At 53.0% G+C, this 20,883-nt stretch overlaps 7 protein-coding genes across 7 annotated transcripts; 4 read left to right on the top strand and 3 right to left on the bottom strand.

Annotated features, from left to right (window-relative positions):
• Positions 1-375: 375 nt before the first annotated feature.
• Positions 376-984, top strand: UCRPA7_6706 (putative conidiation-specific protein (con-13) protein; the record flags this gene model as incomplete). The annotated part of the gene is made up of 1 exon (XM_007919243.1): positions 376-984. One exon carries the CDS (start codon positions 376-378, stop codon positions 982-984), a length of 609 nt encoding a protein of 202 aa, XP_007917434.1.
• Positions 985-1,529: 545 nt separating this feature from the next.
• On the top strand, positions 1,530-3,168 carry UCRPA7_6707 (putative vacuolar atp synthase subunit h protein; the record flags this gene model as incomplete). Its single annotated transcript, XM_007919244.1, has 3 exons — positions 1,530-1,824; positions 1,969-2,500; positions 2,553-3,168. 3 exons carry the CDS (start codon positions 1,530-1,532, stop codon positions 3,166-3,168), a joined length of 1,443 nt encoding a protein of 480 aa, XP_007917435.1.
• A 421-nt stretch (positions 3,169-3,589) lies between these two features.
• Positions 3,590-5,596, bottom strand: UCRPA7_6708 (putative pkhd-type hydroxylase tpa1 protein; the record flags this gene model as incomplete). The annotated part of the gene is made up of 2 exons (XM_007919245.1): positions 3,590-5,457; positions 5,533-5,596. The coding sequence occupies 2 exons, from the start codon at positions 5,594-5,596 to the stop codon at positions 3,590-3,592; spliced, it is 1,932 nt and encodes a 643-aa protein (XP_007917436.1).
• A 4,489-nt stretch (positions 5,597-10,085) lies between these two features.
• UCRPA7_6709 (putative cysteine desulfurase protein) lies at positions 10,086-11,518 on the top strand (the record flags this gene model as incomplete). Its single annotated transcript, XM_007919246.1, has 5 exons — positions 10,086-10,192; positions 10,278-10,411; positions 10,460-10,875; positions 10,933-11,404; positions 11,457-11,518. 5 exons carry the CDS (start codon positions 10,086-10,088, stop codon positions 11,516-11,518), a joined length of 1,191 nt encoding a protein of 396 aa, XP_007917437.1.
• Positions 11,519-12,882: 1,364 nt separating this feature from the next.
• Positions 12,883-13,421, bottom strand: UCRPA7_6710 (putative small nuclear ribonucleoprotein sm d1 protein; the record flags this gene model as incomplete). The annotated part of the gene is made up of 3 exons (XM_007919247.1): positions 12,883-13,196; positions 13,254-13,303; positions 13,408-13,421. 3 exons carry the CDS (start codon positions 13,419-13,421, stop codon positions 12,883-12,885), a joined length of 378 nt encoding a protein of 125 aa, XP_007917438.1.
• A 511-nt stretch (positions 13,422-13,932) lies between these two features.
• On the bottom strand, positions 13,933-14,415 carry UCRPA7_6711 (putative pkr1-domain-containing protein; the record flags this gene model as incomplete). Its single annotated transcript, XM_007919248.1, has 1 exon — positions 13,933-14,415. One exon carries the CDS (start codon positions 14,413-14,415, stop codon positions 13,933-13,935), a length of 483 nt encoding a protein of 160 aa, XP_007917439.1.
• A 1,847-nt stretch (positions 14,416-16,262) lies between these two features.
• UCRPA7_6712 (putative f-box domain-containing protein) lies at positions 16,263-19,110 on the top strand (the record flags this gene model as incomplete). The annotated part of the gene is made up of 3 exons (XM_007919249.1): positions 16,263-16,274; positions 16,524-18,422; positions 18,541-19,110. The coding sequence occupies 3 exons, from the start codon at positions 16,263-16,265 to the stop codon at positions 19,108-19,110; spliced, it is 2,481 nt and encodes an 826-aa protein (XP_007917440.1).
• Positions 19,111-20,883: the final 1,773 nt, after the last annotated feature.

Genomic DNA, 20,883 nt, shown 5'->3' on the forward strand with positions numbered 1-20,883 from the left:
TTTGAGCGGCATAGTTTCCGCTACATTAGACAAGCCAGCCATCCAGCCAGCCTTTGACCTGGATGGTTCTATGGAAACTCAGCTCCGGCAATACCTTCCGCAGAAAGCTTTTGCATACGAGCAGTGGGCTCCGGGCTGGGTCCCTCAAGATTGTTACGACGCGGCTACCGATAATGGCCTGAGCGCGACGGACTACGTTGTGTATAACGTCACTTATACGGACTGCTCCGAGTCTTGGGTTGTCTGCCGCCATACAGACTCTCCGCTTTCCGCAGATGACATTTTCACGGTGAGTCTTTGATTGTAATCAGCAAGTAGCCATTGGCTCATCTTATGCCTCGTCTTATACAGCTCTTTGGCCAAATACCAGTTGGGATGCGTGAGTATGTGGCCAACCTAGTGGCCAACCCAACAGCGAACGCCGTTGCCTACACGGTCGGGGCATACACTGTGATTTTCGGTGATTGGTTTCACTTGGGCACTATGGCGCACGAGTTCACACATATCCTCGACCTGCTTGCTCTGGAGGAGTATGTGAGTGATCCCGGCTCTCAGCCTTTCAGCGACACCTCGTATTGGCAGACGCCCCAGGACTTGGATAGCGCTCTGCCCACAGCCTACGCCGCTAGCTCATGGCAAGAGGACTTTGCCGAAGCTGGACGGGTTGCGCTGAGTGATATTGTGGTTCCGGGTGGTCTTGCTGGGATCAATCCAAATAGTTCCCAGATCCAGTGGCAGGTCGGCACGTACAAGGACTACCTTGAGGACACGATATTTCCTGCCGGAGAGACCTGCACTGGCAAGGCAGCCAGCTCTCCGCCTGTGCCTGTGAGCTCGAGTGCCAAGGTCAGCTTGAAGGTATTGGGGCCGAAGCCGTACGTTGGCCTCAGTGGTGAGGTGCCGGAGATTGTGGTACCGGAAGGAGCCAAGAAGTTCAAATTTGTGTATCCGCTTCCGGAAGATAGGAGAAGAAGTGTCTCATAGATCCGGCTGAGAGGACATTTGACAGCCCGAGACTTGGTATTGACGACTATCAATGATACATCATGGGATGTGCTTGCAAATTGGCTCCTGCTTGGCTGTGGAGTGATAGCTGCAAGCGCCTTTTAGATCGATCATATTTTGAAGCCCTTTATCGAAGTACAGTCTTCGAAAACCTTTGTCATGTATTCGGCCTATTATTACAGACATTGCCATGTATGTCGTGTAGTTGCGATCGTCTTGGATTCAATTGGCGTTCCCAGCCTTTGGTTGGTTGGCCAGTGCGCGTGCAGCCCACCAGCGCCGTCACAGCTCCATGCTGCGTACACCACAGCTCGAGCTTGACCCAAACCTTCCCTAGCTTTAGCTGCATCTGATATCATCTGCACCTGCACCTCGTCGTAGCTTTCCCGCCTGCATCACACCTCATCCCCCTCAACATCAACTCCCGACAGCCACGCCACGCAGCGCCGCGCCATTTATGCCGCAACAGCTCTGATCGAGCGTCCGGATACTGCGACAGGCGAAGCCTCTTACCTTCAGTCACCATGTCTCTGGATCCGCCGACATACCTCGCTTCCCTGCAGAACAATATCCGCCAGCGGCCCATCCCATGGGAGGGCGCCGTGCGAACGGGCTCTCTGACCGAGGAGCAATTGGCCAAGATCAGGGCCGTTGAGCGGCTCAAGAAGGATGCGCGGAAGCAGACGGTCGAGGCTGACCTTGATGGCTACCGGATACTCTTCGTGGGAGAGCCTGGCAAGCCCAGCGTCCTAGAATTGGCGCACAAGCGCAACGAGGTCGTCCAGTACATCCTGGTGCTGCTGAACGACTTGCTCGATAGTACGTCTATATCATCGATGCATACCTTTTCAATGGCTCGCATGCCTCGACATCTGCATTTGCTGGCTATACAAATACGGAGCGAGATGAAGCCATCCTCTCATTGCCATCTAGACTGTTCATGCTGACTATTGACTTGTTTAGGTGCCCCATCTCTATCGAAGGCGCTTTTCAAGAACGGCGATCCGTACAAACAGTTTCTACCTCTCCTGGCGCACTCAAATAACTCCGAAGATTACATACCTCTTCTCGCCTCCACGGTGCTCACTAGCCTCATAGCAAACTCCAGAGACGAGTCTCCGGCGACCCTGCAGAAAGCTCTTCCAGGACTTCTAAGCTATCTCTCCGTTTTGACCAAGAACTCAGATGCTGGTTTACAAGATATTGGAGTACAGGAATACTCGTCCTTGCTCTATGGTCGTGCTTCCCGGCAACAGTTTTGGGCGCAGCGCAGCGAGACTGTCACTCCACTAATAGACATCCTGCGCACCGCTTGCGGGGTCGGAAGTACAGACTCGTCAGCTAGCCTATGGAGCGGCACTACGAATACTGCGAGGAGTGCCGGGTTTGAAGGTTCCTTGGGTGGTGGTGTAGGCCTGCAGCTACTCTACCATGTGCTACTAGTCTTATGGCAGCTGAGCTTTGAAGCTGAGGATATTGGAGAAGATCTGAATGAGTGAGCATACCCCCTATTATCTCACAACTAGGTCTGAACTGACCATCTCTAGGGAATACGATATAGTACTTCTCTACACCCAGCTGCTACGCCTTTCTCCCAAGGAGAAGACAACGCGCCTGTTAATCTCCACGCTCTACAGTCTTCTGGTCGCCAACCAGAAGACACTACTGCCTACTGCCGTGCTCGCTCGTCTACCTGGCCTATTGCAGAACCTAAGCACTCGCCATCTGACCGACCCTGATCTGCAGGAAGACATGCAGGCCCTGCGAGATCTGCTTGATGAATACACCAAGACCAAAACTAACTTCGACGAGTACGTAGCTGAGGTCCAGTCCGGTCATTTGCGATGGTCACCACCGCACCGCAGCACCGTTTTCTGGGCAGAAAACGCCCGCAAGATCCTTGAGTTCGAGAATGGTGAAATCCTGCGGCTGCTGGCTGAGATCATGAAGAAGCCATGGGATAATGACAAGGCCGTGTTGGCGATTGCCTGTAACGACGTCGGCTGTCTAGTCAAGGAGGTGCCCGAAAGGCGAGGCCAGCTGGAGAAGCTGGGATTGAAGACGAGGGTCATGGAGCTGATGGGTGAGGCAGACGAGAATGTCAGATGGGAAAGTCTCCGCGCCCTCGGGGGTTGGCTTAAATATAGTTTCGAAGCTAAATGAGTCTGGTCTAAAGTGACGGGCAGTTTCTAAGGCCTCTTTATTTAGTGGGTTCATGAAGAACGGATAAGCATGTATCGAGTCTTGGGCGGACTTGACTCGATGGTCTGAGTATAAGCCTTGATGTATTTTTGTTTGTTCTTGGAATACATAGAGGATGTCTCGCGAAACGCCATGACTGGCCTTCGAGGCATTAGCGATATTTGTGTCACACATTCTGAATGTAACCATGTACGCGCCTTATTTGCATTTGTGTTGAGTGGCTGGTCTCCATTACATATTACATGCACGAGACCTACACGGTGTGATCCAACTGTACCTTTTCGAAACCTCTGCTTCATGACCTGAAAGAAGTGGTCTACAATGATAACCCGCTTTCCGACCGTCTAAGTACAACACGCTTAATTCGACCTCTTTGGCTGATTCAGTCCGAGTCGCTATCCTCGCTGGCTGAGAACCCCTTGAACTCCTCTTCTGAGTCATCATCCAGAAGAGATGTGCCGTTAGGCTCGGCACCTTCACCGTCGTCGTCTTCTTCCTCAATGTCAAAGGTGCCACTGATATCCCACCGGTCACCCTTCGCCTTCTTGCTGACATACTTTACGAACCGCAGCGCACCACTGTCGCGCAACACGATGGTCAGCTTGTTCCATGCCGCCGCCTGGAAGAATAGGATGTTGTCGTCGTCGGAGCTGGACTTGTAGATGGCGGCGTCCTCGGTGCCGTCGTCGTCTCCAGCCATGTAGACCTCGACGCCGCCTACATCCTCCGGCTCCTTGTCTTCCTTCTCTCGTGCGGCCTTCCCTTTGCCTTTGCCTTTGCTCTTTCCATTGGCCTTGCCGTGAGCCTTTGGTTTGACGTCCTCTGCGTCCTCTTCGTCCTCCTCGGCCTCGTCACCCCAGCCAGGCGTGGGTGTGAAGCCAAGATTGAGCTCGAGACGCGGCTTGCCGTCATGCCCCATGGCAAGAGTGTAATCATGCCCGCGACGAAAGCGGCGCGCTATCACGCTGTGGCCCTCGACGGTGCACCCTGTCGCCATCTCTAGCCAGGCACGGAACTGGCGGCTGGGCAGAAGCGTCTCGATGAGCTCCTTGATGGGCGAGTCCGCGGCGTCACTGCCAGGCTCGATGTATAGGAAACGGTGCTTGTGCGGCGGCCGGGCTACTTCCCAGCCGGTCTGCTTTACTATGGCTTTGCTGCTCTCCGGGAGCTTGCTCGCCTCCTGTTTTGTGACATAATCTCGGAGCTTTGCTGCAAACTTGGCATTGAGTATGGTAGGAAGTGTGATACTTGAATTCTCTTCAAAATGCTCTGACATGCGCTCCAGGGTATCGGGGGTGAGGTAGGTGGGCGCAATGTACTTGAGAAGAAACTCGAGGTCCGCCTCGTCAAACTCATGGCTGGTCTCGCCATTTTTCGACTGCTCCACAGGGATGATCTTCTCTTGCGGCTGGTCATGCTGATCGGGGTTGCCCTGCAGCTGCATCAGACCGCTGTTCTTGGCCTGCGCCTCTTCGGCGCCTTCGACATAGCCATCTTCGCCGATCTGGGGGATATGGAACCAGCCGCTGATGGCCATGCGCACGCGGCCGCCCTCCTTCTTCAGTTGCTCCTTGCTCTCGGCATGGTAGACCTCCTCGACGTCATGGAAGCTCTCGCCGGGCTGGACGGCAAAGAAGCTCAGCTGGTTCCACGCCGGGGGGATCACTTTGACGACGTCGGGGCCGCACGTCTTTGCGACCTCGCCATCCTTGCCCTCACGCTCGAAGATGGGGAAGAGCCGCAGGGCACCTCCCCATGAGGGCTGCCAGGGCGTGTCCGGGTCGGTCAGGTACAGGATGTAGCTGACCTTTCTTGAGCCGATGACGTCGTCGTGGCAGAGGAGAAAGCAGCCCGGTGTGTATATGTTGATAGCCATGTCCGTTTTCCGGCCGCTCAGGGGGCCGCAGCCGGTGATGTGTGAGACGTAGTTGCGGAAAGACTCGGAGTAGATGGCATCTCGGAGGGCGAGCAGGGACGGCAGCTTGGCCAGGGCTTCATCGTCAAGGCCGTCAAGGTTGGCGAGGTCGCCGGACTGGTGGATCTTGTAGATGTCGGTCTCCTTGGGGGTGAAGGAGACATTGTTGCGGATTTCCTCGCGGACGGTGCGCAGCAATTGGTCCTCGACGAGGCCGTGGATGACGCTGTGCTTGTAAGGGGAGGATGTTGCGTATTCGGTGGTGTACTTGTTCAGGACACTCTGGTCGAATAGGCCTTTTCTGAATCTTGCCTTTGCCTCCTCGTCGGTGAGGGCTGCAATTGAGATGGAGCGTTAGCTATGAGCAGCGAGATGGGGGAATGTCTTGGGAAAAAGGGAGAGGCTCTTACCATTCTTCGACCGCTTCTTGGCGGGCTTCTTGACGTCGATCTGGGTGCTTGCCTTGCGCTTCATCTTGCGATTGCGAAGAATGTCGACGATGATTGTAAGGAATGGGAAAGACAGCCAGTTCACTCTGGGATCATCGATCCAACGTCATGGAAAATGGCAAAATTGTAGTGTAAAGAACAAAATGTGCTGAAGCATCTCTTCTTCTACCTACTGGATCTGACCTCGCCTCACCTCATCTCATGCGACAACGAGAATGGGCCCGTCGAATCGAACGATTGCTGCTCCCGAAATTTTTCTGCCGCCGGCGGGAAGTGCAATTGATTGCATTAGGTGGGTACATGGGTATCCTTTTGGCGCCATGGTCGCTGGAAAGATGCACCACCCCACTCACCGCTTTACACTTGATCCCACCAAACATCGCTGGCTCCCGCCCCAATGGCCCCGCCCATCTCCTGCTGTTACTTGCTTGTGGCAGACAAGTCAATTGTTGAATGTTCGGCCAAAGCCAACTGGGCATCGTAGCGAGCAGTGTGCATGATGCCAGAAGCGCCCGTCCAAGCCCGACATTTGCCAGACAGCGCCTCAGGCTTAAGGGGTCTCCTACTTGCTGAAAGTCCCGACTGGAAGGCCCCCGGCGGCACGATGCTGTATAGCATTCATGCACTATCACCTCAGGCATGCGAATCATAGGGTCTCGCAGTCTCGGGCAGAGGCTGCATGGACGGACAGGCGCCTACTCAGCCTGCTGCACTAGATGACTAGATGTTGGTTGAGGATGAACGGCGCTACAGAATGTAGAGGTAATGCAAGTGTATCCAATCTTCTCCCAATGCTCTGTCCCTTCTCAGGGGGCATAGATTGTGTTCTGACTACCTAGGTACCTACCTGGGAAAGGCGGGTGGTTACAAGTACTGCGTAGAGGCAGTGCACGTCGGAATTGTCTTGTCTAAACTTAGCACCAGCCCCCAAGTACCAGTGACTCAGTGGGACAGCAGGCAGGCTACCTGGGCAGTAGACAATGAATGTGGGTTCTGAGGAAAAGAAAAGACTCATGTATCTCCGGGTCCTTCGATGATTGACAGACAATTGGATGTTGTGTATGGCACTTCAGGCTGGACTACGAGCAACTCAAATAGGTAAGAAGCAGGCAGTCGGTCCGGCACCACCCCGGGGACAGCCCCGGATTACCGATGACCGCCCCGGCTCCGATCGCTGCAGGGCTCCGGTAAAGCCGTGGCATGGCACTTTTCGGCAAGGCACTTTTCGGCAAAGCACCTCTACCTTATACCTATTTTCAGACACGGACGGGCCTATTCGGCCGCTTTGGGGCACGATTGTCTGCATATCAAGGACGACGCCGTTGTGTTCGCTGCGGTTGAGATTTGCTTTTTACTAATTGACCAGCTGGCTGCTGCTGCTGCAGATATCTAGGTAGGTGGTGAAGTCCCTTAGGTCTTGGAGTCTTGCCTTGGCCCTGAAGCTTCTTGCTGCACGATATGCCCCGATTGGCCCTGCCATTGGCCACTTTTTACGAGTCACGCTACCAGAACTCCGGGAGCTGCTTAGGTAATTTCGAGATTGCAAACATTTGTCAACTCGCAACTCTTCACCTTCTCGAAATCACTGATCTGCACAAGACACCAAGCTCAAACCAAACCTACAGTGACAGTCCCCCTGCAGGCCGCCACGAGCAGGCAACTAAGCCTGACCGTTAGGTTCTCGCTGCGTGCCTTTGCCCCTGCCCCTGTCCCTGCCCCTGCAATGCAGAGTCTAAATGCCGCTGGGACATCTTCCGCATGTGGCATCGCCTCCCACTTACAGCCCTAGAGGCTGCATTAGACCTCATTCAATCATACCAGGCGTACGTCACAAGGCTGAACTAAGATATCTAAGCCGGGCCTTTCGAGTCAGATTCACTTCGACAGACGCTCCTGTAAATCCGCTCTCATATAGCTCCGGGCGACGTGATTAAAAGGGGCCATCCCAGGATCGCAACTCTGATGTGTCGTGGCAGACATTGTCACTTCACAGCTGAAAGACTCTGGACCTTCATATCTTCCCATGCTCCCTCGGTCACGATGTCTTCCCCGGACTTCTCAGACGATCTGACTAGCTCTTCATCTCCATCTCTACAAGTAGGTGCGCCCAAGAAGAAACGTGCCAGCAGGCCAAAGGTCAGGACCGGCTGCGTCTCCTGCAAAGCCCGCCATGTCAAGTGCGATGAACGGAAACCAAGCTGTTTGCGCTGCGAGAAGGCCAAGCAGCCCTGTGGGGGATATGCCTCTCGCGAGAAGAAACCTGCAAAACAGCTCGCCTCGAGCCGAACCATTCTTCCACGCGCAGACCAGCCTCAAGCCGGCGGCCTGCATATTCACGTCCCGAGGTCTCGGCAGTCCATCTTCTTGAGCGGTGCTGATGTCGGTTATTTCGATTATTTTCGTCACTCGCTCATTCACGATCTTTCTGGCCAGCTGAACTCGAATTTCTGGACAAAGACAGTGCTGTACGAGTGCATGACGGACCCATGCACCCGCTACGCTGTCTTGGCCATAGGAGCCCTCTCTCGGGGTCTATCAATATCTCAGGGTTACGAGAGTTTCTCCAGAGTTCCAATATCGAGTTTTCGCGATGGTGTCGCATATATCCTGAACGACCATCACAGGTCTGCCATATGTCATGTAAGCGACTGTTCTCGCGTAATCATGCCCCTCAAACCTCCTCCTGCCTTCCAAAGGTATCCCTGGCCACAATACTTGTTCAGTCGCAGGAAAGCCGGTCTTTCCTTACACCCTTATAGACGTTACGTTATGTTCGACACAATTTGATAGAAAGGTATGCTGACATATTGAATGAAGCATACCAAAGCGCTCTCAGCATTTCGAGATCGTGTCGGTCACCATGCGACACCCAAATCCGTTCTTGTCACCACTTTACTTTTAATCACATTCGAGCTTTTACAAGGAAATCTTCCTGCTGCAGACGCCCTCATTTCCACTGCCCTGGAGCTACAAAAAGATTACCTCGATACTAGAGCCGCTCCGAATTCTTCTATCGCCGAAGACCTCGACGAGCTGGCCTTCATGCTTGTTCGACTCTCCATGTTCTGCTCATACAATCCATTTTTCGTGTCCCAAAATAGTACAATTCGTATTCACAAATGCCCACCCATCGATCAAGTCGTACCGGGAGACATTGAGACGGGCGTTTCATGCGAAGTCTCATCCGATTCTCAGGCCTGGATGAAGACAAATGCGGCGCATGTTCTAACTTTGTGGAACCACTTTGGGACAAACTGCCTCGTCTTTGTCTACAACAGTGCTAGAGTCAAAGAGCCCGCTTCCATGGAGCCGATGCAAGCACAATTTCTTGCGCATCTAGCCCGGTGGCGCGAGATTCTGGACCGCTATTTGGGGGTTCCCGAGCTGGATCTAGTATCGAGGAGGAGCATTAAGGTCGCCCTCATCCAGCACAAGAAATACTACGTTTGCGTCAAGAGCGTCTTGGATCGCACATGGCTTACTTGGGACGACTTCGGACCTGAATATAGCGAGATCATCAACGAGGCCGCGGAGATTCTTCCCGCGCCAAGTGAATTGCAGCCCCTGACCACAGCGCCCGTTGTCGGCTTCACTTTTGACGTCTTTCTCTTGCCGCTTCTTGTCTTCGTCATCTGCAAGTGTCGCATACGGCCAGACGAGCGCGAACGTGCCCTGCAACTCTTGGAGACCAGACTTACTTGGCGGGAAGGCGGCTGGGATGCCAGAGTCTTGGCCGAGGGACTTCGAGCTATGGTGGCGTTGGAAGAGGCAGGCTCCATTATGACACCAGATGGCAACTCCTTCATTCCGCCCAAGTCCCGATATCACTGGACTTCTGCACGCTGGGACAAGGGGACTTGCAGGCGGAAATTGATCGCTACTTGCACGAGGTGCATCGGGGACAAGTTTGGTCAGCCGGTGCAGGTTGAGATACCTGTTCACCTTGGTCGAAGTTTGGACATGGTAGAGTGTTGCCAATGTTATCGATGTAGCAGCGACTCGACATAGTGAATCGCTCCTTTTTCTAAACAATACAAACTATTTAGAAACATCACCATACTCTCTACCGCAGTGACTTATACAGTTCTACCCATCACCCAACATTCGATGTTATTTCGACGCAATGTTCTCCAACCGCCACGGCAATAACTAGCGATATGTCTATGATAATCTGAGCAGCTGTGCGAATTTGGGCAGCGGCAGAATCTTTTGGAAGACTCAAGTCCTACGCTTGTTACAAGGCAATTTGTAAACCTCCGACCTTGTGTCCACTAAATCATGGATTTGTACTTTGACCAATGAGGAAGGTCAGATGTTGAAATAGCGTCCTTCACGGACTTGGGCATATGCCATCCTTTAGGAGAGGATCGTCAATAAGTCATAGGCATTACAAGTGCACGGCGCTACCACAAGAGTTGATCCCGACTTCTAAATTCTGTCAGTTGGCTACCCGATTTCAATTCTATTCTACTGCCCTGGCTTCGTTGATCTCTTTATCCCGAAATCATACCAATATGGATATGACGACAGTGAGGGGGCAATTCCCCGCTCTAAGTCAGGAGGAGCAGGTGTATTTTGACAATGCAGGTGGAAGTCAAACTCTCGGCAAAGCTATTGACTCGTATGTTGATAATGAGTTCTTATAATAACAAGTCCATCACTTTACGGTCACTTCGATCAGGCATCTAACTTTAAAACGCTCCCAGTATACACAACTACTTGAGCGGAACTAACGTACAGCTCGGCGCAACTTATGCGACCGGCAAAAAGTCTACATCACTCTATGAGAAGGGCTATGAGGCTGCCGCAAAGTATATCAACGCCTCGCGTGATGAGATCGGTATGCATATAGTGTTGCCCTACGTAGATGTCAATTAACAAGGCATAGTGTTGGGGGCATCCACCACTCAACTCTTCCGGAACCTCTCTTACACGCTGAACTTCAATGCCGGCGATGAAATTGTCATCTCTGCACTGGATCACGAGGCAAATATTGCGCCATGGGCTGATCTGGCAGAGCGACAGAACTTGACCCTAAAGTGGTGGAAGTCTTCGACCAAGGAGCAACCAAAGCTGCTGGCCGAGGACTTAGAGGCGTTGCTATCTGATAAAACGAGACTTGTCACTTGCACGCATGCTAGCAACATCTTGGGGACGATCCACGATGTTAAGAAAATCGCCAGCACGGCTCATGCAAAGAACCCAAATGCGCTGGTGTGTGTCGATGCTGTGGCGTACGCGCCACACCGTAAGATCGATGTCAAGGATTTGGGAGTAGACTTTTATGCATTCTCCTGGTACAAGGTTTGACATTACTTCGATAGCTCTGGATTATCTCACCGGTTGCTAAGTCTTGGGTAGGTCTATGGCCCGCACGTTGGCATGCTTTATGCAAGCACACAAGCGCAAGAGCAGATGCGGTCACTCGGCCACTTCTTCAACCCGCACAAGAATCTCGAGAACAAGTTGGGATTGTCTGCCTCCAGTTACGAATTGGTGGCAGCCATTCCCACCATCACAGCGTATCTATCGGACAAGTGGACGGGTATCGTGGAACAGGAGCAGCAGTTGCAGAAAACATTGCTAGACTACCTGAACGGCCGCGAGGACGTCACCGTTCATGGGGAGACGAACACAGACAGCGCAGTTAGAGTGCCGACGATTAGCTTCACTGTCAAGGGTTGGAAATCGCAAGATCTAGTAGAAGCCGTCGAAAAGGGGTCGAAGTTTGGGTTTCGTTGGGGATCATTTTACTCGTACCGCTTAGTAGCTGAGTTTCTAGACCTGGGAAAGGACGGAGTCGTGAGAGTCAGTATGGTGCACTATAATACAGGTAAGATTTCCCAATATTTCTCTATCCGTCCAGAGGACTAAAGTTGCGTTAGTCGACGAGATTCAAGCTTTCGTAGCCGCCCTGGATAAGGTGTTGTCGGAAGCAAGCCAATGATAGGGGAAATTGCATGAGGTAGAAAGGTTGAAATTTGTCCACAACCACTGAGAAAACATCGTATATACTACAAATGGAACAAGATCAAAGACCCCTCAGAGTTGGGAGGAGCAGGGTGACCGATGAACTTTTAGTGACATCACGTGCGAAGCTTTCGCTCCCAGAATCGACGTATCTGAATTTTAGCCTTAACAGATTCTCTTCGCCATCACTTTACCACAACACTGGCGCCGAGATGATACCATGACTACTACGCCTTTACTTCCTACCCCAGACACGTCTCACGTATCATACTCGCGGGTCTACGAACCAGCAGAGGACTCGTTCCTGTTGCTAGATACACTCTCGGCAGCGTCAGAGGTCAGCTTCCTGACAGGCAGATTTCGCGACCATGTGCCGCTAGTATTAGAAGTTGGAACTGGCTCAGGAGTTGTCATAGGGTTTATCAATGCACAGGCGCAACCTCTATTTGGTACCCGCAACGTGCTCACTGCAGGCATCGATATCAACAACTTCGCCTGCAAAGCTACATATGCAACAGCGGCCAAGGCAGAAGAAGAGAATCCTGAAACCCACGGAAGGTATATAGGATCAACGCAGGGGGATCTCACAAGTCCCTTCAGGGATGGCCAGGTAGACATACTGGTGTTCAACCCCCCCTATGTACCAACAGACGAGTTGCCCAAACAGAACAGGCGGTTCATTTCGGATGCAGACTCCGGGGACAAGGCCGACTTCGAGAGGGATTCATATTTACTCTCCTTGTCTTATGCTGGTGGAAAGGATGGAATGGAAACAACAGATCGCTTGATCGACAGCCTTCCAAGCGTCTTATCAAAGCAGGGTTGTGCATACGTGCTACTTTGCGCCCAGAATAAACCAGAAGAGGTTAAACAGAGAATTAGAGGGTTTGGGCCAGACTGGAAGGTTCTAACAGTGGGCGAGAGCGGGAAGCAAGCTGGGTGGGAGAAGCTTCAAATCATTAGGATATGGAGGGAGAATGACGCATAATCTTCGAACCTCTAACGCACAATTGAATTTTCTGGGCGTTTGGGCGTTCCTATACGGACGACAATAAAAAGTCGCAAGGCTAGCCAAAGACTCCTCCAATCAGTCTTTCTCATTTTCTGTTCTCCTGAACGCCAAAGAACCTCCGTGAATGTCCAGCCAGATATGGGCAGCCCCTCAAGAATTTAGAGAAATGCCACAGATTTGCCGTATTCCTAACAACAGGTACGACTGTGAAAGTCGTCATAGTATGCATCCGAGCTCGGCCATGGGCCGGTAGTGAATTTTGGCCACGCGTAGGGGGTCCGTCCTCCAGCATCATGGCCGGTGACGCGCATAACACCAGTTCAGGGCGTTTAACCTCGACCTCTGAATCCTCGCCCTCTGCCTCCGCCACGTCCTCTTCCGCCGCGAGCACCGCGACCACCACGGCCACCGGCGGCACGCTCGACCTCCTTGCGAGCCTTGTTCTTCGGTTTCGGCGCATCATCAATTAGGAGTGTGTCCAAGGGCAGAGATTCTGGTAGGATGAAGTAGCGAATCGTGGAGCCACGAATGTTCATGGCATCAAGAGGGATCGGGTCCTGGCCCTTCGCGGTCATCTTGACATTTCGCAGAGCCGTGTTCATCTGCGGTGAGACGGATGTTATTGTGCCATGGACAATGGTGCCTGCGGGTTAGATTAGCATGAGCAATACTATATTTTTCAGGACTCCTCCAGCCTCACCATTCTTCAGCTCAATGGTCACCGTCTCGTTGACGCATTTCATCAAGAATCTAGGCGAAAGGGTTAGCTTGGGAGCTCGACGACATGCACCTTCGGAGGGAAGCCAGTTCAGCACACATAGTGCAAAGCAGATAATGCAACATGGGTAGCTTACCTGACGAGCTTCATCTTGTCTGACTCCGCGACAACGTTCTCGTGGAGATTAAGATTGACAATTCGGAAGGGTCCGATTTATGAAGGCCTTGATGAACTCCAGTTCAAGGCTCCAAACTAAGGTAGATCGATAATTTTAGTGTCACGTGCCTAGTCCGGTGCATCAACAAGGTACCTATGGAGTACAGCCAACCCCGCAGAGCCGCGAGCCAAAACATAGGTAGCGGAGGGGTAGCTCTCCTTCACATAGATATCTATAGCTCGAGAGACTTCAAGATTGGGATATAATCCATTCATTCATTCCATTCTCTAGGTCTCCTATGGGGTATTCTGTGCTGTGACTAAAATGACAATCGGGGTCTTCAACGTTTATTTACAAGGATTGTGTAGAAGAGCAATGAGATGTCGCGGATTGACTGCTGGAGATGCCCGAGCCTCGCTCTAAATAAGACTTGATAGATCGCCGCGCCGTTAGTTTCCTAGGTGCCGTGACTAGGCCGAGATATTGATGCCTCTTCCATCATGCCTATTTATTCTTCTCGTTCTCGCTCTCAGAGACCTTCTCCCACTCGTCCTCGGTGCTGACGCTTGACTTGGTTCCCTGGGATGATGCCTCGGTCTGGCGACGCGTCAACTCGCCGGTTTGCTCAGTTGCCTCCACCTCCTTGCTCCCCGTAATAGGCTTATCCGTTGCTTTCGCGATGACGGTTTCCACCTCTGTCTCGCTGTCCGACGAGGACAGCGGCGCAGTCTTTCGTGCGACCTTTGCCTGCTCGCTCAACTCCCGGGCATGACTGGCCTTGAGCTCCCGCGCAAACCAGTTGATGGCCCACCACAGCCCACCGCACAAGATGGACAGTATCACGAAGTGGATGCTGTATGTCGCAAAGAGCAGGCCGCCAAGGACGACCTGCAAGGCGGCGAAGGTGACATTCGTGGCGATGAGGAGACTAGGCGTCGGTCCGGGGGTGAAGATGGACTCCCATAGGTCCTCGAAGAACTTGGACATGATGATCTGTGATGTCTGGATTTGGGAACCCCTGCCGCATGCGTTTGCCAGTCCGGTGTAGTTGTTGTGTGGCTTGCTCAAGAGACTTGCGATCTAAGTGTTGGAGACAAGTAAGCAAGAGAGCTCGTAAATGCTTTGAGGGCCAACTAAGCAGGCAAGAGAGGAAGAGGAAACGAAACGTCGCAGGTTCAGCCTTGAATTTGGGAGGGCAGGTTGCGCTTAACTGACCTTGGCCTTGTGACAACGTGTTGTTTATGGTTATGGGGGATACCTATACCTAGGTAGGGCACAACCGACCCGTCAGCCAGTGACGAGGCCGCGCGCTTTGTCCGAAGATCTTCAAAGGTCAAGTGCCGAAGCGTTGCTTTTAGGCGTCAACCGTGGGCTCTCTAGTAGCTGAAGCAAGGCAGATAGAGCGCAACGAGCAGCAAAGAGTGTTGACGCTCTCAGGTCAACAAGGACAGATGCGCTGTCTGCTTCATGCCCCGAGGTGAGTATGTTGTAGGATAGCAGCCTTGGGCTCAATGAATGCGACGACGGGGGGAACAGGTAGTCGGAGTCAAGGGGGCCGCCACTTGGATGGAGGGGCTGGCGGGCGGGCTGGCGGCGGGGGAGTACCCTAATTAACAGGTAGCTGTCACGCGCAGCTGGTCTGGTCTGCCCGGGGTTGCTGATTGATTACCTAACAAGGTGAGATGACGGTAGAATTAACCACCTAGGTACATGCACTCAAGGCCAGATCTGGAGTGTCTGTATAGTTGATCTGCCCTATGCCTGATAATTTCTCTACGTTGGGTGAGTCCGCCAGAGAGCCTTTCGGATTCATGCAACCTTTCACGATTTCTTGTATCGAGTTCGTAATGAAGCTGGGCGCTCGCTTTGTGGTATCCATCGAGTCAAGCAGCAGGCGTTTCTGCTTGCCTTGACAATTCCAATTCTATGAGCAAGCGCGGCAACCAACCCCCACTCAAGTCTCCAAGCAACTTGAACCCCAGCGCTCTCTAGATCCTAGTCTATCCATGCCCAACCAGCTGGCGCATAGTGCGGCTTAACATGGGATCGAAGGTCGTGCGTGGATCACAGACCGAAAGAGTCCTGGATTGATGATATAAGTTAAGGTAGGTACCTAGGTAGATAGGGTGGGACGAGCCTGGCCTTATAGTCATTGTCGAGGCACTTGAGACCTAGCAAAAGCTACGAACGCGTGCTTGGTCCCTGACTTGTATGGTTTATATTAAATTAGCACCGTAAGCAAAATTATGTTCGAGAGGTCGTGATATATAGCACTGGTAAGGTGGGTAGGGTAATGTGGTCGGGCGTCTGATGGCTACTAGGTATCTTCGGAGCTGGTTGTCTTCGCCAAGATCGCATTGTACCTATCTAGATACCTGGGTAGCCCTGTGCTGCCCGTGCGCCGGCTTCCGACCCAAAACTAACAGCACTGACAGCCTCACTAAGCTAGCCCGGCCGGCGGATCACCAGCTGTCTCGAACCACCACCACCACCACCACCACCACCTTCCTCGGCATCATAGGTATCTACCTCTGAACATTATTCATATACGACAACACATTACAGCGATATCTGGGGTTTTGCAAGGAAAGAGCCCCGTGCGTCCTCACCAGATCTTGACCGTCTCTAATCTGCAACCGCTCCGCGTGGATGCACGGCCGCGAGGTCGAGCATGTGCAACTGCGAATGTCCTCGATGAAGTGACGGCCCACAACGCTGCATCGAGTGTACCCATCTTATCTCCCCATCGAGTCGACCGAGAACAAGCTGCATCATGGATGTAGACGACGACTACATACCCGTGCCACATATCCATACACCTGCTTACAAGATCAATGCCGTTACTGGTAAGGACGACGCTGGCTTGAGGCCGGCCTCAGCCACAGCCACGGATCGAACAACATCCACCATATCCAAGTTTCTCAAGGGCAAAGAGCGAGAATGGGATGCCTTATCACAGCGGAAGGGCCCCCTCACCCTTCTCGAGCTTCCGGTGGATATCCTCCGATTGATAGTCAAAGAGGTGAACGAGCACCTTTCCAAATAGTCATGACACCTTCGTGTCGCTCTTCGCTAACCAGCTTACTCTACTCCAGATAACTCACACAAACGACTTGACCTCTCTAGCCTTGACAAATTCCACTCTCCACAACCTCGCGGTGCCTCATATATATGCCAGGTTCGACATTGTCTGGCCCGATGCCCACATGACCTCGTCCGATACCAAGAGTGTGGATGCGCTGACTTACGGGCTATCGACTTTGTGCCTTGGCAGTTCCTTTGCGCGCACAACCCAGCGTCTCTTCGGAAACGGCGTACGGCCTGGACGCCAGCTGTCCAAGTTCGTCGGAAACGAGTATGCCAAGTACACCCGCAAGTTCTCGCTTGGAAACGGGCCCAATGACTGGGTTGCCGAGTATATGATTACGAAGGAGAGCGGGAAGATGCTTGGAACGCTGGTCGCATTAGCTGTGGCAAAGATGGTGAATCTGGAAACGTTCGTCTGGGACATGCCAACCGGGGTGCTATCAGACATATTCATGGCTCTGTCTTCGCTGCCGGAGCAACACTCTAACCAGGAGTGCAAATTGGAAAGAGTATGGATAAGGTGGCATGACAACAACGAGAGCCCGGCGTCATCGTCGAGTTCCAGTCCAAGTTCAACATCGCAGCCTACGGCAGTTGTTCCGCTAGGTAGCACCCTGACTCCCATCGGCATTTCATTACCGCCTAGTGCTGCTCACCCAGCACCTCGACCGGCAATTCCTTACTCAGAGAGCCAGGTCGAATACCCCACATTCAGCGTGTTGCCAGCTCTCAAGAGCCTGACAGTATTGGACATCGATGAGCTAGCTTACTTGGATGAGATGGCCGTTTTGGTCGAGAGGTCGAAGGATAAGCTGCAGGAGCTACGAGTTGGTGTTTCGAGCAAGGCAACGCACAAGGACTTTGTCCAGACTTGGGATGGCGATAAGTTGCAGCAGATTGATCACAATGCCAGATGGCCAGGCGAGAGCACCATAGGTGAGAGACGATTGGGAGGAGTTCTTGGAGTCCTGGTGGGCCGGGTCTATGACATACGACGCAAAGGTGGCGGGAAGGCGCGAGAGCCTAGTGTAACGCAACCGGCCACGTCTGATGAGATACCCATCGCGGGAAGTTCATCGCAAGCAGCCGGAGTCGGGCATGATGGCATCGGCTCATCTCCAGCCAACCAGGGCGAAGTGGTCGTGTCGTCCGAGTTGCAAGCATCGGAGCCAGCAGCGACCTTGGGAACTCCGCTCTCTCCTCAGCAGACATTCGCAATGGACCTTCCGACCGCAAGCCCAGAGAAATCAAGCAGTTCGCTTCGCTCGAGATTGACTCGTGCCACAAAGGCAGAAGGCGTCGGCCGGAAGAGGTTGGAGGGCAAATTGAAGCTCCAGACGCTCGAGCTGGAGAGAATACCGTTATCCATGCAAGTCTGCGCCAAAGCCTTCGACTGGACTGTTTTGACCAACCTGACTATCTTGGAATGTGCACAGCATGAGAACCTCTGGAAACTCTTGAAGAAGCAGTTCCTTCCAACCCCCATGGTTGCCGGCTTCGGGATATCCCCCAGCTCGAGCAAACAAGTACAAAACGCACCGTTGCAGTATCACCTCAACCTGAAGCATATCCACACCGACATCACATCACCTGCACTGATCAGCTTCATCAAGGAGACACTGGCACCCAACACCCTAGAGGCCCTGTTTCTACAGGATCGACGACGGGCCAGCGGACCACCGCCGGTAACTATCGATGCGATCTTCCGAGGGGCTTTGAAGCGGCATCGGTTGAGTCTTCGCAAGCTACTTTTAGACAGTGCCGCAAAGGCTTTGGCTACAGGATCCGGCCCAGAGAATATTAGGTGGCGGAACTGGGTGCTCTCAACGGAGATGATTCTATACATCACAAGTGGTCGCATGAGCAACTTGAGGGAGCTGGCTGTATCCATGGACTACAGGGACTGGGTAAGCATCCTATCATACCAACTCCCCTCTGAATGGCTTCTTTCTGTGTCTGTGTCTGTGTCTGTGTTGTCACGGCAAAAAATAGTCGTAGTGCTTGCTAACACCAGGATTCGTGCAGCACACGTTCTTGCAGCGCCTCCCAAACGTGCCACAGCTTCGCTCCCTCAACATCCCATACATTGCTGACCACGTCATCGGCAATTTCGAACCCAAGGAACTAGCGCTCCAGATCGCGGACATAATCACACTGAGACCAGAAATACAGCTCTGCTATGTTGGCATCTCAACAAAATGTTTTGAAATCCTGGAGACGCCCCTGTCCGACAAGACCGGGAATGGCCTCCTCAACGGCGGCTTGTCAGACAGCCCTATCGACAGCGTGACGGGGGCCCACAGTGGCCTAGTCACTGTAGTAGATGCATCAGATGATGGAGAGAGCGTAGATACAAGCGACGATGAGAACGACGATGACGATGACGATAACGACGAGACGGAGGACGAAGATGAAGGCACCCCCACTAGCCCTACTGACCCTGATGAGACACAGTCGGAGCATTCAGACGGGGCGGACTCGGAGGACTCGTTCGTCGAACCGGATAGCGGCAGCAAGACTCGCCTGCGTCTACGCGAAATCTTGTTCTACGACGACAAGGTGGCCATCTTCAAAGCCCGCCATGGGAGACTGTAAAGGGTATCGAAGAAGCAGGAGGGACGTCATTGCGCAGGTAGAGAGCGGGAGAGGACGAGCATATCAAGGACTCAAAACAGGATTTGTACAGATTTAGGACTGTTGGATACCCCAAAGGCATCGTGAGCATCATTCAGCATCATGTGGTGTATTTCGTGTTGTATTTTGCAGCGCGTCCGGTGTGACTTTTTCTCGCTGCTTGCTTTTCCAGCGCCCACCTGTGCGGAGGAACATTTAACCTCGACACACTGGGGTGAACACGATGCTATTCAACGGCGTAGTGAGATAGTGTCCGGCACGGGGGTGGAGATACTGGTGGCACAGCGCTCATACCTAATTAATCCCCCAGAGCATACAGGCACGAATACAGCATATTCCCACGAGCGTCCTAATTTGGCATGAACACAAACACTAATCTTGCATCGTCGAGAATCTTGAGTCCTACTTCGGAAAGGTGCGTACTCTTTCTGTCCTGTGGCCCAGTCGGCTGTGCGGGTGCCAACACAGCCGCCTCAGACACTGCAACCTACCTTACTAGGGCGAGGGTGAAATCACTGGCGATCCTTCGGACAGGGGGGACGGGGGGAAGGGTTCATTGACGTTTTCATTTTTGCAACAGCAAAGCATTGTCAGGATGTGGTTATCTCCCCCTCCGTCGTGCATCGACGGCTACGACAAGCGGCAGAGGCGCTAACGGGACGTGTGAGCCGTCTGACGCCACGGCTAATTTACCCTCAAACGCCGTTGTTTGGACATGGTGGATTCTATGCCTGCCGAACCCTGTATGGTTAGATATGTTGTTGAGATGGGACGGACGGTTGAGAAAGAGGGGGTGGTGATGGTGGTTGTAAGGAGGGTGTTAAGGGGTAGAACAAGCCGGGGTGAGCCATGACCACGGCCTATCGACGGTCAGTGCATGGGGAGGATGTAGGGCTGGAGGATGACGGGGGCCACCGGTTTCGACGGAATCCTTCGATGCAAAGTCCTTCGTGGGCGAATGGCAGCGCCTCCTGCTGGTAGACTGGTGATGATGGGTGCCGGGAGCTTTGGAAAGGGGCTTTGTGATGGTGGGGGCGTGTGCATCTCTGGGTCTTGGACTCTCCCCTGGGGTATGGCAGTGGGCGGTCTAGCATCGTGGGAACGGGCGTCGATGGCGTGTTTGGTCCAGGGAGGTTGACACGTTGCTCAGGGGGACGATGAGGGTGTTTGCAACACTGCCGTCTCCTGATCTTGGTCTGTGTCGTCATGGGACAGCAAACCAGGAGGCAGACGATAACATTCGCTGGTTCTCAGGAGACCTCGAGCAACTAAATCGTCACCGGCGCCAAAGTGGCTCCATACCTGCTTGGAGAGGTTTATCTCGACAGGTATAATTTTGCCCGTTTTTGCCAACTTTCTCGGCGTTATCTCTGCACAAGTTTGTGCCATTTAGACCGACGTTAAGCTTGGAGGATCACCATCCCGAAGGTATTCTGCCGGACAAAGAAGGTGCTGACAGGAAGTTACGAAAGTCTGTCTTCGACATAGACTAGCTTAAGATTCCCCAGCGCCTCTGTGCATCTTACCGCTGCTTTGAGGCTAAACCGCTCACCCAGGAGAGTGGTGCTCTTCACTCCCAGGACTATCTTGCAGTCTTACATGTGTGCTACCAATTACAGCTCTGGAACAGCGGGATGGTTGGTAATTGACAGCAAGGTTGGTATAGGACCAGGCTCTTGGGATCGGATTTGGACCATGGGCAATGCGTCTCCCCGGCCGAGATGATGGCGGATG

The sequence above is a fragment of the Phaeoacremonium minimum genome (assembly GCF_000392275.1).
Source record: "Phaeoacremonium minimum UCRPA7 unplaced genomic scaffold PA7_03_scaffold_492, whole genome shotgun sequence".
In the NCBI taxonomy this organism is placed as follows: domain Eukaryota; kingdom Fungi; phylum Ascomycota; class Sordariomycetes; order Togniniales; family Togniniaceae; genus Phaeoacremonium; species Phaeoacremonium minimum.